The 19,292-nt window shown below is 41.3% G+C and overlaps 2 protein-coding genes across 2 annotated transcripts; both read right to left on the minus strand.

Moving 5' to 3' along the window:
• Positions 1-1,191: 1,191 nt before the first annotated feature.
• LOC138372918 (adult-specific rigid cuticular protein 15.7-like) lies at positions 1,192-2,558 on the minus strand. The gene is made up of 2 exons (XM_069338593.1): positions 2,334-2,558; positions 1,192-2,225 (listed from the first exon to the last, which is right to left on the minus strand). Exons 1-2 carry the CDS (start codon positions 2,343-2,345, stop codon positions 1,431-1,433), a joined length of 807 nt encoding a protein of 268 aa, XP_069194694.1. The 5' UTR covers positions 2,346-2,558; the 3' UTR covers positions 1,192-1,430.
• Positions 2,559-4,731: 2,173 nt separating this feature from the next.
• On the minus strand, positions 4,732-14,418 carry LOC123757868 (uncharacterized). The gene is made up of 5 exons (XM_069338654.1): positions 13,750-14,418; positions 9,511-9,614; positions 9,221-9,333; positions 7,452-7,555; positions 4,732-6,529 (listed from the first exon to the last, which is right to left on the minus strand). Exons 1-5 carry the CDS (start codon positions 14,383-14,385, stop codon positions 5,966-5,968), a joined length of 1,521 nt encoding a protein of 506 aa, XP_069194755.1. The 5' UTR covers positions 14,386-14,418; the 3' UTR covers positions 4,732-5,965.
• Positions 14,419-19,292: the final 4,874 nt, after the last annotated feature.

Below are 19,292 nucleotides of genomic sequence, written 5' to 3' on the forward strand. Positions count from 1 at the left end.
TGCTGACTTTCCTACTACGCGTTCGTTCACCAGTAAAATTATAAATATGTGTAACGTTATAATAACAATTAGGGAAACAACAGAACTAGTAATGGATGCTGATTTGTATTTATAAACTTCTACAGATAAGTTCTACACCACGCACTTAGGAACATTTCTCTTAAACCAAAAGTTCAGAAGTAAAGTCGCGCCTCGCGAGTTCGGACACCGTAAGATGTGCACAGTATAACTGGTAACGTCATCTGGTGGATGTAAACATTATGAGAACAAATGCTGTCTTAGTTGTATCTTACAGTTTAATATATAACGACCTTAAGAAATCCTAACAATATACGTTCTTCTCCAACAAAACAAACTTATTTATTAACAATTCTAGCTATCGCAGGCGATCTGAATGCAAGATTTTCTGGGAAAATAACCTAAAATCACTGCCTACCCCTTTAAATTTTGGGGAGGCAGTGGATTTATATTATCTCTATTATGCTGCTCATGCCAACAACAACTCTTTACTTGTGCACATACACAAATGATGTAAGTAAATTCTCCTTGAAAAAAGTGAGACTTAACTCACTTGTGGTTGGCAGAGGAAAACATGAAAATTTAGTTGAGGTAAAATGTAGGGGTTCTATCCCGCTTTATTCAGTTCTTCACACCTAATTTACCCAGCAGTAAATAGGTACTGGGAGGCTAAGCAACTGTTGTGGGTTGTTTCAAGGTATCATGAGAAAGGTTAGTAGTTGGTCTAGGACCTAGGCCTAGGGGGACCCCTCCTAGCACATTATAAATATAATTCGAAAAGGGGATTTAAATCCCTGGACTTTCCAGCGAGAGGTAATTATCTACTCTGCTATGAGCTCTCTCAAGAACAATATAGCATCATGGGGTACCCAGGCAACTACACACTACCCATGCATTAAGTAAACACTGCTAATAAGTACTGTAGTTGGCACAGAGCCATTCCCATGTTTGCAAACATATGAAATTTTAAGTTCTGTTTGTATGCTCATATGTTACCTGTGAAAATAACCGCTACAGCGGAACGTCGTCCATTAAAGGCTTATCCTTGTTAAATATTTGTTCTACCATGGAACGTGAACACAAGCTTCACATTGGGAAACTCTGAAAATGGATAATAACATCATTGCGTAAAAATAATCTTTTATTAAAGTATTTAACAAAGTGCTTATAAATGTTTAATTGTGGGAACATGAATACGCTCTCTACTGTGTGACGCCTGGATGGGTTGTCAACAGCAGACCAGAGGCAATTCACCGGTTACTGATACCTGATTTAGTTTTTACCTGCGAAAACACAAGTAACAAAGGTTAACTGTACAACAGGTACCAAGCAGCCAGCCTCTGAGCTACGTGATCTACAACACTTAGTCAACACGGTAGCGACCAGCCTCTGGGCTACGTACTCTACAACATCTAGTCAACACGGTAGGAGACCGCATGACCAGGGTTGTGCACGATACGGAGAAGCTGAGCGTCGCGAAGGGTAGCAGCTGGGGCGGCGACCGCTGTAGTGTAGCCTAGGGCGGGAACACCGGTATATGCAGGTAGAGCGGCCGAGTAAGTGAGAGGGGCGCCTAGTATAGATGGGCTGGCATAAGTCAAAGGAGCTGAGAACCCGTAGGAGAAGCCGTTGGGAGAATAGACAGCTGGGGCGGCCACGACTGAACGCTTCTTGCGACTGTCAGGGGCCGCAGCGGCGGCGGCTGCGGCCTTGTCGTAAGCAGCTTTAAAAGCGGTCTTAGCTGCTGCCACTTCGGCGGTGTCCTGTACGGGCTGGGGCAGGGGACCTGGATCAGCAGCTTTAGGAGCATCAGGTGCCACGGGCAGGTCGGTACCAGCCACATGGAAGCCGAGTGCGTCTGCTACATAGTTCTGGGTCTGAACCTTGCCATTAGCGTCAACATAGTTGTATGACCCGCGGACGATGCCAAAGGCGTCGCGAGTCTCAGCTTTGGACGAAGGACCACCGGAGTAACCGAAGGAATACTGGCCCAGTTCGTCCTGGGCGTGGTACTGGGACTGGACGGGAGCGAAGTTTCCTGCGTTGTATACTAGAGGACCGAAAGATGGCGAGGACACTGGGACTGGAGCACCGAATAGGCTATTCGGAGAGACTCCAAAGTTGCCTAAGTAGGGGCTGTATGCTCCTGGATATCCAAACAGCTGGGCACCGCAGCAAGCCGCAAGAGCCGCGAAAGCGTACACAGTCTGGCGAGAGGGAAAAATATAATATTCTCCTTAATGTTCTTACATAAGTATCACTGGAGCTGAGTAAAGAGTTCAGCAAAAACTGATAGTAAGTAGTGGAAGCCTTACCAGAGCGTTCATGTTGATCCACAATGAGGAGCTGCCTGCCAGAGTGGCTGCTGGCGCCCCTTATATACTAGCCCACCACTACCAACAAGGACGTCGTCACAGCCTCCGCGTGCAGCATATATTACTGTTATTCCTGCAAGACATGTTGCTTCAGGACAATGCTATGCATATTGTATACATTTAACCATTTGGTGTATACGCTCGTGCATGTAAATGAGGCCTAACTTATAAATGGTCTTTCTTCGGATTGTAATAATAAATAAAAATGAATCAGTCATATGATATGAAATACTGTATAAGTTGTAGATTTGTTAATATTGAATAGGCTATTTAATATACAGTACTAATAAGAGTTATTAGGTCAAGCAAATTTTTGCCCAATATTCGAACATGTGAAACAAATAGCATAAACGAGTTATGGTTGCAAATGAAAAAAGTTAAATATGCACGAATATTATTGTTGTTCATTGTTCATGGGGTATTAGCTCCAGCATTAGACATAAACAGTAATTAAACAAACGTCTAAAAATTAAAAATATATGGCGAAAAGTTCGGTAAGGTGTCGATCAAGGATTTTCATGTTTTTCGAAATCTTCCGCATTGACGTTTAGCAAATTTGACCTAAAGTATGCGTTTGTTTTTTAAGTATTTTCACTTACAATTTAATGACAAAATATAATATAAGAATGTATGATGATAACGGACAAACAATCTGAACGCTCCCACCCACAAAACACAGGAAATCCGTTAAGATAATTCGGAGCAAAATATAATATCATATGGTATTAGCGGACCTGTACACTGAACTCAGATATTCTAAGAACACATTGGTAAACATTATTTGAGAATATTTTTGCGCAGTGTTGAAGGAATGCATAATTACTTTAAATGCATTATTCATGACGAAACAATCCAATATCTTAGAGGTGAAACATGAGCTGAAAATGTATACAATGCAGGTATATCCTTGTGCCATAGATATATATATGGCATCTTTTTATTTGTTGCACTGTGCAGTTACATGGCATTGTGTTTGTTGTTTCCAAAATGTCAGGAAAGGTCTTCATGGATGGTTGCGTTCTAGCACGCCAGGAAAGGTCCTAATGGATGGTTACAGAAAGCCAATCCGTTAATTACAAATTGAGGGGCCAAGTGAGCAACACAAATGCGATTTGTGTTGCTCACGTGGCCCCACAAAGTGAAGTGATTCGATGAAATATGTATACCCAAGCTTACCACCAAGTACTGTCCAGTTGTTAAAGATATAGACTCGGCTTCCAATGACTTTTATACAGTCACGGTGGTTGAGTGGTTAACGTACAAAATACGCCAAGGTGCATAGTGCTGAACAAATCCACAAGGACCGTGACGAGGGTTCGAACCTACGTTCGAGAGGATCCCAGACACACCTTAATCGACTGAACTACGACATGACATGGTAAAAGAATTGTAACCGGGAAATCAACTAGAATTACCACGGATCCTGCAGTCACTCCGAGACGCAAACCAGGTTTTTACACAATTCCCCCATGCATCTGGGGGAATTGGGCGCCTGACAGCTGAGTGGACAGCGCTTCGGATTCGTTGTCCTGAGGTTCCGGGTTCGATCCCCGGTGGAGGCGGGGACAAATGGGCAAACATTTTCTTTCACCCTGATGCTAATGTTATCTAGCAGTAAATAGGCACCTAGAGTTAGACAGCTGCTACGGGCTGCTTCCTGAGAGGGGGGGGGGTAACAAAAAGGAGGCCTGGTCGAGGACCGGGCCGCGGGGACGATAAGCCCCGAAATCATCTCAAGATAACCCGAGCTCTGTCAATAAGCTGTTCTACCTCTTCGCCCTTACTTCATTACAGGGCGATTATACTTCATTATAGTGCTCCTGGCTGTCTGGGTTCAAATCCTTCTGGGGTGTAGAGTTTTCAGTTATATATGTATATATATGGACACGTTGCACTGAACGGGGTGAGAATAGCTTGAACTAACTCATCCCTTTGTGTGTATTTATACCTCAATAAACTTGTTTGATTTTGAATTTGAATCCCTGACACAATTAGTCCCACTTGTTTCAAAACTCAAACCTCTTGCCTCTGTGTTTCTTCCTTTCATCTAATAACTTAAATTTTTTGTTTAAAATTACGCTATAATGATATTCTAAATGTAATTATTCAATATAAATATTTTATTGAATTTTATTGAGCTAATCATCTTTAGTTACATTTAGCGATGAAATATATAATCTATGGAATAGGACAAAATATACACTAATTAATTATTGACAATGGGTTATTACCATCGCTTAATTAATCATATTTGTTTAGTTCATTTTGTTTCAAACTAGCTAGTTTTAAGAGCTCTGGTGACGGAAGGGTCCAAGACAGTAGTCTCAGGTGACGGAAGGGTCCAAGATAGTAGTCTCAGGTGACGGAAGGTCCAAGACAGTAGTCTCAGGTGATGGAAGGTTCAAGACAGTAGTCTCAGGTGACGGAAGGATCTAAGACAGTAGTCTCAGGTGACGGAAGGGATCAAGACAGTAGTCTCAGGTGACGGAAAGTTCCAAGACAGTAGTCTCAGGTGACGGAACTAAGCGATAGTTCCCCCGTCTGCTCCAAAATCGATAAAGATTCTATAATTAATTAACAAATCTGAGTGATTAAGCGATGGTGATCAAGGGTCGGCTCGCACTCTCACTGCCCTTCAGCAGTGCCGGTCACACTGTCACACACACACCTACACATGTATTACTTTCAGTATGGAATAATTATAGACATGTGGTTTTTGCTCTACTATGCGCTGAGATGATTACATTCTTATTACAGTCAATATACCCGCTACTTTCATCTTAGATTATTATTACTGTTGTGTGCGAGCTCAGTGATTATACTTCAAGGACCTCGTCTGTTCCACATTACACAGCATCAATGATTAAATAAAATATTTTTACCACCAACAATTTTACTGCATAGTTACGTGACGAATTATTTATGTATAGAATGTTAAGTTGAATTGCCACTTGTATCCTGCGTCCCGCCACATAGTACATTAATTAACCCCAAAACAGAGGACAATCCTTACAACCGTTTGAAACAGCGACCACACCAGGACTTGAGTGTCCACATGCGTCATCTTGGGGTGTACTGAGCCTGGCCGTGTGGGCTGTCTTCTCTCAGACATGTCACATCCTGACGTATGAATTTCCCTTTTTATTGATACACCTTCGTCCCCATCTGGCCAATGCTGACTGTCATAACAAGACGCACTAGAGGGTGTTCCTCAAACCTGTCAACCTGGACTCGTCTACAGGAAAAACTTCAAGTTTAACGGAAGGAAATTTAGCCAAAGAAGGAACTGAAGAATTTATGATTAATTTTATTCTATGTTATGTCTGTACTTTACTGAAAGGGTTCGTAACAATTAGTGTTGTTTAAAGATTCTGGTCAGATCCATGCCTCCAAAAATCAACTGATGTGGTTGGATTCCCAAGTTAGAATGGTCCATGCTCATTTTGTGTCCAATTGACCTGTTTAAATTTGGACATGTGCTTCACCATCACTCGGACCAAATATGAAGTTGAATGCTGTGTTAAGAGGAGGCCGTTTTCTTGTTGCTGTTCATCAGGAACCCAATTATATCTTTATATTTTATTTTGCTCAACTCCTCGTGAGCAACAGAAGGTGTTGTGTGCACCCAACAGCGAATTACACATGAGATTGAACAACATGGTCACCATGTCGCTGAGGGTAGCTGTGCCCGCGTGATGAAAGTCGCCACACTTCAGGTGTGCTCCATTATAGGCGGGAATGGACACTAGTCCACGATGGTAGAGTTCATCACACTCGCCGATCGCAGCCATATTGAGGGGCAGGCCAGTGTCCCACCACCACACTCCACCATCGGCCTCTCTGGGCACCATATGGTCCAGGATGGTCTGACTATGTGCTTTGGGAGTTGGATCATCATGGTGTAGGTTTTCATCTTGTGACCAAGTAACTGGTGTTGTGTGAGCAGTAGAAGCCCTAGACGGTGTATGAGGAGACTGCTGCTGCTTATACTGCTGCAAGTAATACAGGAACACCATCGCGCTCCAGTCTATGGAGGCATCTCCATAGAGAATCCTGTTGTTTTTCAAGAGGTTGCTGACCGCATGTTCTCGGTAACGGGACTCAGCGATCACCAGGACGCGGGTCTTCTGAGAAATCTGAAAGAAAGTGTTTTATCATTCCAACACTTTTTTACGCAATAAATGTTGTACATCCTGTGTTATCTGTTTCAATTCTCGTTTTTAATCTTTACAGTACTTGATGGCCAAGAATTCTTTTGAAACTTAAGATTAACAATGGCAGTAAATACCTAGTAAGTTACGTAACTACTTGTCACTGTGCCTAGTGCTCTGGGATCTTGATAATACTTTCTTCTAGATACATTAAGTGTTAAAGTGCCAATGTTCGTTGTAACACATGCTATAATAAAGATAAATAATTGGAGAATACAATGCGTGAGCTTGCCAGTTTAGGTACTAAATTACATGGAGCCGTACAAGAACTGAAAATATTTCTTAAACACATTGCACATGCACTACAGAATTTAATCCATAACAGGACATTGCACACGGCCCATAGATAATATAGCTCTGAAGAACAATCCATTAAATATTTTGATCTACTAAAGATGTCTGAGCGAGCCATTGCTATCATTTGTGACACTAGCTCTCCGCATGTCAGTTGCTTAATTTAGAAACTGTACTTGTGGTCGGTCTCGAGTCCATTGTTTATGTGAAGATGTGCGTTGAATTTTTGAATTAGCTCATCAAGATAGTAATTTGCTTAGCTAAATGAATTGTGGGGCTCAGTCCCTGAGCCCATTATGTGCCTCTGTAACCCTTTCCAGTACTGCTCACAGGGTGGGTACGGGGTATATAATAAATGAACTAAACTGGCTATATCACCCCTGGGCCCACAAGCGCCCAAGGAAGGTACACCTTGTAAACACTACACCAATTGTCCGCCCTCCCGCACACTATATATATATCCTTCCCGAATTTACACAGCTTTTTATTGGGTTATGCCTATCAATTATGTGACAAAAATGTTTCCAAATTATAGTGACCTATGTTTACTTACCTGCTGGAGAAGCGGCACTACAGCCCTGTGCATGTGCATAATGTAGCTGTAGGCGTCATGGGAATAGACAAAAAACATTCTCTGCATCATCCACGTGGTGTAGCCTAAAGAATATTGAGAAATAGCGCCCAAATACAGCTTAGTTGATGGAAGTTCCAAATGTTTGCTAATATGGTAAGAACAACAATAATATATACACACAGAAATCACAATAGCGTGATATATCATATGAATAAATCCACACGGGATTTTGACCAAGTCATGGCTCAGTAGATTAAGGCGCGTCTGGGACGTAAGTTCGAACCTTCATCACGGCCCTTGTGAATTTATTCAACAATAATATATATCAATAATATTGATAGAAACAGAAAAAATAATATAACAAACGGGAGAAAATAAATTTATTTTATAAACAGTTGAGGGACCGAAAGAGGACCATTCATATATATATATATATATATATATATATATATATATATATATATATATATATATATATATATATATATATATATATATATATATATATATATATATATATATATATATATATATATATATATATATATATATATATATTTTACCACACTACAGTAGATATAAACATTTCATTCACCTGGGCACTAGGAGACTTGAACAACGGACCCTACAAATGGAAGACAAAAGTTCTATCCACCTTGCTGTGAGCAGTCTTATTATAAACATATTTCAGACGCAACTAACCGCTGCCCAGCTGGAATTTTCGACTTTCCCTGACTGCTACTAAAGCCCAGAGGAATTATTGATCCACACCCACGTCATATAAATTGTCAACCACACTACCGTGATCGTGGATCACTAATTCACATAACAGCTCAAACTCGCAAATGTATCAGAAAGAAGGTACCCAATGATGGAGATTCGCCAGAAGCAGATCTGAATGTCAGCGATAACTTTCGTATCACCTCCTTTTTCACAATTGTTGACAAACTTAAAACTGAGATGATAAGAAGAGGAGAGATATACAAAGAAATAGCAGAGATCTTCATTTCTAAGAGACGTGCTTCATCATCTGAACTTGAAAGCTCTTTTTAGTTTTGTCAAAAGTGGACTGATGCTTTGCCAGAGGATATATACAACTTCTCATGTGAGCTTCAGATGTTTCGCTCATATGTGCGTCATAAGTTCAGTGAAATAAAAAGGTATAAACAAGATTCAGTCATGCTGAACTTTATAAAATAATTGTAGGCAATATTAAATGTGCCTTTTCAAATGTAGACATTTGTTTTATTATATTTGTTAATATTAAACTTCACAAATTACTCAGCTTAGCGTTCATTTTCTCAGTTGAAGTAGATTAAAATTTCCAAGAAATCAACAATGTAACAAGGTAGGCTGGATGCCTTATCTGTACTAAGTATAGAATCAGATGTGTTACGTAAGATGAGTTTTGAGGATCTGATCAAAGATTTTTGCAATTAGAAAAAGTAAGAAAAATTAATTTTATTTTACGCTTTCCGATTGTTTATATTTTGAATCAGATATGTTTGGGGCCACCAAAATCTTTTAAGTTCTTAGGGCCTCTAAAGGTTTCTGATCCGGTCTTAATCCAGCCCTTCACACGATAATTAGTATGCCGTCACACTAGCTGTGGCAGAGTTTCTTCAGTACTGGGTTAACAATAAATGAAACAGTGGCAGGCAACATGTTGTATTCACCCGAAAACTGCTTAAGAATATCGTGGGACACGAACTGGGGTTTAAGATATATATTACTGTCTGAGATCTTACCAAGGAGCAAGAGTTGAGGTGGTCTCTCCTCTCCCCTGGCCCACTTGCCCAGCTGTCGGAGCTCAGCGCTCTCTCTCACCAACGATGGCGCCATTTCCACAAACGGTCTGAAACTGTGACGAGAGTTACTAGAGGAGCAGCAGTGATAGTTGTGGTAGCAGTAGTAACAGGGACTACGTCTACCCTGAGACTGGTTGAGGGCACATATAGTTGGATATCCCATTGAATGTATTTGAGTATCAACACTTGGAGGTTGAATATCACATTCATCCACAATTATTTTTATCTACCTGAATGTAATGCGCAGACGCGGTTCGAGGTCTGTTGTAGCCTCCATGTCATGATGTAGATTGCCGAAATTTAGTCTTAACTCCTCATAACGTTTTGTTGAATTCTAAAAATAAGAACAATAAAAAAATAATAACAATTAGGAAGGATTGATCGTATTATTAAAACTGTAGTCTCGTGGCTGACGTGATCCACACACCCAGACACGTCCCTTGCACGTCCCAGGTACAGGCACCAAGTCAGAGTTCCTCACGCCCAGAAGAATTAAGATGTGCCTATGTTATTAGTTTTGCTGATGATATTTGTATTATGACACACAGTAAAAGTAGACTACAAGCATTACTTGATGCATTTTCCAAGAAAATATTAGAATGTGGTCTCATTATCTCTGATGATAAAACAAGGGTTCTTGTTCCCCATTCTCTTCATCATTCTAACTGTACTATTAATGGAGAGCCCGTGGAGGCTTGCGAGTCTTAGAAATATCTTGGAATCGAGGTCAGTGATACAAATGTTATCAGCAACATTCGCAAAACATTTGTTGATCGCCTTAAACCTCCCAAAACTCTCGTGGGCAAAGGATTTGGCATTAACATAATATATTCTCGTGACTTTTATATTGTCTTTATACAATATGTTGTTGATTAATACGTTTTACACCTTGTTAATTTTTCCCCTAAACAATTACAATGCCTTGATGTAGTACAAAATGATGCCGTGCGTATCATCCTGGGTTGTCCTAGAACTCCTAAATATTAACACGAGAAAAGAACTAAGACTATCCTCTATTTATGAGAAAATAGTTCTACTTAATAATATTTTTTATGCCCAGATTTTGAAAATTAATGATCCCCCAGCACTATTCAAACTAAATTCTAAATTAGATCTATTCTAAACAACTCTGACTGTTCCTTATATCCTCCACAAACAACTTATAGTGTTGTTTATAGTGTATGCTCAGCTGTCATGCCAATAATCTTTTGCAACTGAATGTGTTTCTTAATCCTGAAATTTTTTTTAACTATATTTCCCTTTGGAATGATGTGTAGGTCACTATACATTTCACAGCCATCAGCTTAAAGCAAACCTATAAGACTGTGAAGCATAACACTGAAAGCTATAGCCATTCATCTTCAAGATCTCAAACCAACTGAATTGTATGCTTCTACTGATGGTTCTGTGCAACTTAGCACATGTAGAGAAGGTTGTGCGTGTGCAGTATATAAAGCAAATGAAATGTCTAGTATGCTTGCTTTACGGGCTCACTATAGCCCGTGCTACACGGACATTTCGTTCTGAGTACCTAAATCTAAAACAACAACAACAACTAGTACGCAGAGACTGGACGACTGAGCAGCACGACACAGACTGAAGAACGCCTCAAGCACACCACAAGCACACCACAAGCACACCACAAGCACACCACAAGCACATCACAAGCACATCACAAGCTCATCACAAGCACGCCACAAGCACACCACAAGCACACCACAAGCACACCACAAGCACACCACAAGCACACCACAAGCACATCACGAGCACACCACAAGCACATCACAAACACGCCACAAGCACACCACAAGCACACCACAAGCACATCACGAGCACACCACAAGCACATCACAAACACGCCACAAGCACACCACAAGCACACCACAAGCACATCACAAACACGCCACAAGCACACCACAAGCACACCACAAGCACATCACAAGCACATCACAAGCACACCACAAGCACACCACAAGCACACCACAAGCACACCACAAGCACATCACAAGCACACCACAAGCACACCACAAGCACACCACAAGCACATCACAAGCACGCCACAAGCACACCACAAGCGCACCACAATCACATCACAAGCACGCCACAAGCATACCACAAGCACACCACAAGCACATCACAAGCACGCCACAAGCACACCACAAGCGCACCACAAGCACACCACAAGCACATCACAAGCACGCCACAAGCACACCACAAGCGCACCACAATCACATCACAAGCACGCCACAAGCACACCACAAGCACATCACAAACACGCTGAGAATCTAGCCACTCAGTACCTTTTAGCTCAATGGGGGCGGAGTGATATTTTGTGACTCTAAAAGTGCTCTGCTGTCCTTAAATAACTTATCACAGTTAATGTATGACGTACTTTGTAATATATATTAAATGTGATTTCTGCCAATGATAATAACTTTTGAATAAAATTCGTGTGGATCCCATCCTATGATGAAGTTGGTAACTTTGGATGACTATGTAGACTGATTGGTCAATGAAGCTTGCAGGAGAGAAAACATAGAATATGACTTTGTACCATCTACTGCAATTATTAAAAACATTCAAATTAAAGAGATTGCTTCAGATTTAGAATAACTAAGAAATGCCCAAAGACCTGAAAGCCGCTGTATTAAAAGTTGTGATAACTTTGTAATAATATGTATTTTGTATGGTCAACACAATACCCGGACCAGACAATGTGAAGAAATCATCTGCCTTCTACAGTTGGACATGTCGCCCCCAACACCTGCCTTCTACAATAGGACATGTCGCCCCCAACACCTGCCTTCTACAATAGAACATATCGCCCCCAAACACCTGCCTTCTACAGTAGAACGTGTCGCCCCTAACACCTGCCTTCTACAGTAGGACATGTCGCCCACCACACCTGCCTTCTACAGTAGGACATGTCCCTCCCCAACACCTGCCTTCTACAGTAGGACATGTCGACCCCAAACACCTGCCTTCTACAGTAGGATATGTCGCTCCCACAACACCTGCCTTCTACAGTAGGACATGTCGCGCCCCAAACACCTGCCTTCTACAGTAGGACATGTCGCCCACCACACCTGCCCTCTACAGTAGGACATGTTGCTCCCCCAACACCTGCCTTCTACAGTAGGACATGTCGCCCCAACACCTGCCTTCTACAGTAAGACATGTCGCCCACAACACCTGTCTTCTACAGTAGGACATGTCGCCCCAACACTTGCCTTCTACAGTAAGACATGTCGCCCACAACACCTGTCTTCTACAGTAGGACATGTCGCCGAACACCTGCCTTCTACAGTAGGACATGTCGCCAACACCTGCCTTCTACAGTAAGACATGTCGCCCACAACACCTGCCTTCTACAGTAGGATATGTCGCCCAACAACTGCCTTCTACAGTAAGACATGTCGCCCACAACACCTGCCTTCTACAGTAGGACATGTCGCCCAACACCTGCCTTCTACAGTAAGACATGTCGCCCACAACACCTGTCTTCTACAGTAGGACATGTCGCCGAACACCTGCCTTCTACAGTAAGACATGTCGCCCACAACACCTGCCTTCTACAGTAGGACAAGTCGCCCAACACCTGCCTTCTACAGTAAGACATTTCGCCCACCACACCTGCCCTCTACAGTAGAACATGTCGCGCCCCCAACACCTGCCTTCTACAGTAGGATATGTCGCCCACCACACCTGCCCTCTACAGTAGGATATGTCACCCCCCAACACCTGCCTTCTACAATAGAACATATCGCCCCCAAACACCTGCCTTCTACAGTAGAACGTGTCGCCCCTAACACCTGCCTTCTACAGTAGGACATGTCCCTCCCCAACACTTGCCTTCTACAGTAGGATATGTCGCCCACAACACCTGCCCTCTACAGTAGGATATGTCACCCCCCAACACCTGTCTTCTACAGTAGGACATGTCGCCCCCAACACCTGCCTTCTACAGTAAGACATATCGCCCACAACACCTGCCTTCTACAGTAGGACATGTCGCCCCCAACACCTGCCTTCTACAGTAGGACATGTCACCCACAACATCTGCCTTCTACAACACCATCCTCCTGGCATCAACGATGTACACAAATATCCACTTCACACCAGAATTTGTATTATATATCTAACTGTTCCCCTCTGATCTAATAAAACATTTGAGAGACTACACCAGTTTCTCTTCACCACCACATTCATACCTCGACAAAATGTTGAGAAATCTTCTAACATTGCTGGCCAGATTCTTGCTAGTTTATTCTTTATGTACTTTTTAAAGTATTAATGGTCTATTTAGTCTTATTATACACGAGTGTTATATTTCTAATGGTATACGAATCACGTTCAAATGAATCGTGATTCGTGAACGTGAATATTATCAAGAACCGAGGATGCGTGGCTCTTGTTCTCTCATCACAAACATCACCCACAACAACCAAGGTTAACAACCTACGACATACCTGAAGTTTGACCCTGTAGTGGTATTCACTGTCCGTTCGTCGAAGAAACTCATAAAACAGCACTCTGAGTTTAGAGTCACCAAAGAAATCGATCCATAGAGCGCCCTTGGCCAGTCTCTTCCTGAGACAGGCGGTGACGGTAGCAGGGTCGTCAAAGGGTGCTATAGTACAAGGGACATACGGCAGCACTCCGCCGGTAGCACCAAGTCTGGTAGTTGACCGAAGAGTGGCTGATGGTTCTCTCTTTGTCTGGTTTCCCCCTTGACCATTAGTGCTATTGTTGTCTTGAATGGTTAAGAGAGCTGGCAGCAGTTCCCCAAGACGACGGTAATCCTCTGATGTAGCTCCCATTGGTGATGACCTCTTCTGAATAAGATGTCGCACCCTTCTGATAGCTTCAGACATTTCTGGGAACCACAGGTTGTTGTCTGGGGCCCGGGTGATGGTGAAGAGAGAGCGGCAGCTGGCGTGGCCTGGGAGTGCTGACCCACCTCTTGCCCGCCTCGCTGGTGGACTCTTGTAAACACTGATCAACGATATTAATATTGTCAATGAAATTACGGCACATAATTTGAAGAAATGTTTCATGTTTCTTTTGGAAGTATGCCAATAGTGGATTGTGTTTTTCTGTCTCATTTGTGCTTAAAACATATCGACAAACGTAATCAGTTTGAGTCACAGGGCAACTTGAGGAAAATATTCTCAGTATTTACAAACAGTTTTTGCTGATTTTCCTACTACGCGTTCGTTCACTAATAAAATTTAAAATATGTGTAACGTTATAATAACAATTAGGAAAATAACAGAACTAGTGATGGATGCTGATTTGTTCTTAATAACCTCTACAGATAACTTCTACCCCACGCACTTGGGAACATTTCTCTTAAACCAAAAGTTCAGAAGTAAAGTCGCGCCTCGCGAGTTCGGACACCGTAAGATGCGCACAGTATAACTGGTAACGTCATCTGGTGGATGTAAACATTATGACGAACAAATGCTGTCTTAGTTGTATCTTACAGGTTAATATATAGCGACCTTAAGAAATCCTAACAATATACATTCTTCAACAAAACAAACTTATTTATTAACAATTCTAGCTATCGCAGGCGATCTGAATGTAAGATTTTCTGGGAAAATGACCTAAAATCACTGCCTAACCCTTTAAATCTCTGGGAGGCAGTGGATTTATATTATCTCTATTATGCTTCTCGTGTCAACAATAACTCTTTACTTGCGCACATACACAAATGATGTAAGTAAATTCTCCTTGAAAAAAAAAGTGAGACTTAACTCACTTGTGGTTGGCAGAGGAAAATATGAAATTTAAGTTGAGGTAAAATGTAGGGGTTCTATCCCGCTTTATTCAGTTCTTCACACCTATTTACCCAGCAGTAAATAGGTACCGCGAGGCTAAGTAACTGTTGTGGGTTGTTTCAAGGCATCATGAGAAAAGTTAGTAGTTGGTCTAGGACTTAGGCCTAGGAGGACCCCTCCTAGCACATTATAAATATAATTCGAAAAGGGATTTAAATCCCTGGACTTTCCAGCGAGAGGTCGAGTAATTATCTACTCTGCCATGAGCTCTCTCATGAACTGTATAGCATCATGGGGTACCCAGGCAACTACACACTACCCATGCATTAAGTAAACACTGCTAATAAGTACTGTAGTTGGCACAGAGCCATTCCCATGTTTGCAACATATGAAATTTTAAGTTCTGTTTGTATGCTCATATGTTACCTGTGAAAATAACCGCTACAGCGGAACGTCGTCCATTAAAGGCTTATCCTTGTTAAATATTTGTTTTACCATGGAACGTGAACACAAGCTTCATATTGGGAAACTGAAAATGGATAATAATATCATTGCTTAAAAATAATTTTTTATTAAAGTATTTGACAAAGTGCTTATAATGTCGGAAAATCCGACACCATTTAATAATCATACAGATAATAACTGTATTACCAACAAGTTACCCATAGAAAACGTAACTTGTAGTGGAATTACCGTCTATAGAAAACGGGATATCATCACCACATACTATTATAATTCACCAGCTATTCTGCTGGGAATTGTTCTTAAATACATTAGTCTTTGGACTTTACCATCATAAAAACATCTTATATAAAATAACTTAATTATCAATATTAAAGTAGAGTAAATGTAACCCTTCTATCACTTTCTGAAATCTGGACAAAGTAGGCCAGGCGTCAGTGGGGAAGGAGGGCAGCCATTGTTGTTTATATAGAGACCAGAGGCTCACACGGGAGCAAATTCGGCTCCTGTTAATTTTACTTGGACGTAGTGTTATGGATACCAAAGGTGTACCATCTGTCAACACGCTGTCAACAAATCAAGTTAAGTGTTCTTTCCGAAACCCATTATCTATCATTAGTGGCCATTAATGTCATTATATAGGGTGACCCGGTTAGAACGCGAAATCGCCTCATACTAAAGGTAATTAAGCCAGGTCTTCATGTTCCATGTACTGTTTTCTCTGATATACTTGTCATATATAGGTATCTGGCTTCACAGCTAGCGCACTTTTGACAGGTCAAGACGAGGATGCAAGATTTGTGCACCAGTTACTGGGTGATATGGAAGCTACCTCAAAGAGGATAATTTGGTGTCTACACCCTAGTTATACCTGGTGGACTAACCTGCTGTACTATAAGATAAGGAACCTCATCAATGTATGTAGCTATTACTGTAGTTTGATTGGCTGCATATATTAATTTAATAACCCCCCCCTAATGTGTAGAGGATCGATTTGTGAGATTATGAGATTATTGCAGAAATACAGTCCACTTATCATTATACAAATTGCTATCGAAGTATATAAATTAACGTAAATATAAATTCATATAAATTAAATAAATATAAATCTCACAGGTCGGTTCCCACATTATTTGGTCCTTCGGAACCGGAATATTCGGTCCTTTGAACCCACATTTGGTCATCTTAGTACCGGATGAACCAGTTAACCAGTGGATTCATTAAATATACTAGTGCAGTGTTATTTAAACAAAGCCAGCCAGTCATAGACGGCAGCGTAGCCTCGAGGGAGCTCAGGAGCCTCCCTCAGCCCAGTTCAGCTTCGTCAGCGGTTTCATGCACACCCACAGATATTTGGTGGCGTGTTATTTCGTGAAATGACAGCGCTAATATAGAATCCAGCCAAATTAGTGACTGTGTCTTCGCGAGATTGTTCACGGATTTCGTGGTGTTACATTTCGCGAGAGATTATCTACGAATTTTGTGGACTTTATTTCGCGAGGTCACTAATAATATTTAATACTTCTAGATAATATTAGAAGTTTCATAGAGGCTAATTAAGAGGCTATTATCAATAATTGTGTATATTATTTCTCCAAAATAGAGAATTATTTAATATATATTGCACTAGTGATCACAGTATAATATTTACTAATTGCCAACCCACAACAGGGTAGGATATTACCATTGACTAGTTGAACTATTATTGTTCATCCTAGTCCCATTATTACTATAGTCAGTTGTACTATATTGAACAACCTAACACCATTAATGCATGGTCCAGACCCTATTTTGGGTGTAATTTTTAACAACTCGAGTTGAGTTGTATATATAATAAATTACTTATGATCATTACACCTTTGAGTGATTAATTAGTGTCTCTACCATCCTAGGGTGATATAGAAGAGCTAACCTAAAGGTACTTCCAGTGACACTGGTTTATCACTCAAATCATTAGTGTGTATGATTGTATATATATAATGTGTATTAATTTTAAGTGCTAACCTCTAGTAGAGGTAGGATTATTGCCTAGTGAGTGCAGAATTTAACCCTAGGCTACCATTAGAGCTTGTTCAGTATTATGAGCAGCCCAAGTACAAGCCCCACAAGGCTTCACCAACGAGCCAGTATGGATAATGCAGGGAGAATGAAAAGAACCCTTGCAGGTCTTAAAGGCCACTTAACAAGACAGATCAAGAAATGTGAAGATTTGTCACAACAATCAACAGTTGATTATGCTGACCTGGAAAGCTATTATCAAGCAGCTGCAGGTAAATTTGAGCAAATCAAATGTCAAATAGCAACATATGTGGCTGAACTTGCCAACACCAATTTATCAGAAACAGAAATAGACGACATTATGGTTGATCTTGCGAATTATGAAGATCACACTCAGGCCACGTTACAGCCTTATGTCAAATTAATTGCCCAGAACAAGGCAACAGCAACAACAACAACAGTTGCATCTAATACGAGTCAAGCAGAAGCTCGACTCCCTCCAATTAATTTACCCACTTTCTCAGGAAAAGATGAGGAAGATTGGGACGAATTTTGGAACAAATTCGTTGACCTTGTAGACTCAAAACAATCTTTACCAAAGAGTAGTAAATTCTCTTATTTGCAAGGCCAATTATCAGGTGAGGCTAAAACAGTAGTATCCCATCTGAGATTAACTAATGACGGCTATGATCTGGCAGTAAAACTCCTCAAGGATAATTATGCTGATCCAGAAGTAAGAACATCACATTTAGTTCATGAGCTGTTGCATTTACCCCCACCTGAGGCTTCAGCTGATTCACTCCAAGTCTTCAAGCTGGAGGTAGAATCATTGATCAATGCCCTCAGCCTGACAGCAGATACAAACGGGGCTGAGTGGGTCTTGAAAATAATTGTCCAGGAGAAAATACCTAGGGACATATTGAGACAAATGAGTGCTCATTACAATAATAGCATCTTATCCATGAATGAAATATCTGAAGGTTTAAAGTCAGTAGTTCATCAATTACGAACACATGACAAATTAAAACCACCAAGTATACCCTCAGAAACCAATAATAGTAAACCACAGAGTACCAAAGGTACTCCAAATCAATCTAGACAATATAATTCAACACCAAAGTGGAACAGTAGCAGTGTGGGCGTATATGCAGTGGGACCCTCCAAGCCTATAGTTACTGTGTCACCCAAGAACGTGACACCAAAGGGTACTGGAAGCTATGGAACATGTTTGTTCTGCAATGAGAAACATTCAATGTACCACTGCTCTAATTTTCCTGATAGTGACGCCCGTGTTGAGCGACTCAAAGATTTGCAACATTGCACGAGGTGCCTCAGGAAACATAACATCAAGGATTGTGATACCCAATTACACCCTTGTAATAAGTGTAACAAAGGTCAGCACCATGCAGCATTGTGCAGAGACACCAAAACAACGTCTCCAAACCCCAAGGTGGAAGATAGCATTCCCACCACAGTACAGTACTGCAAGGTGCAACCAACAAAGAGTGTCCAATCGGCAAAGTCTAAAGGTAATACGACTTTGCCTACTGCCCAAATTACCATCCTGAATAAGAGGGCCAAGGTCCATACCCGTGGGTTGTTTGACCAAGGATCCCAGAGAACATATATCACCAAAAAGTTGGCAGATGAATTACAATTAAGGCCTGTAGCCCAGATGTCATTCAACATCTCAGGGTTTGTAACAGATGCAGGACCTCAAGTCTACCAGGTGGTACAACCATCAGTACGCTTAGGCAGGTACGTCTGTC

Source organism: Procambarus clarkii, chromosome 40 (assembly GCF_040958095.1).
Source record: "Procambarus clarkii isolate CNS0578487 chromosome 40, FALCON_Pclarkii_2.0, whole genome shotgun sequence".
NCBI lineage: Eukaryota > Metazoa > Arthropoda > Malacostraca > Decapoda > Cambaridae > Procambarus > Procambarus clarkii.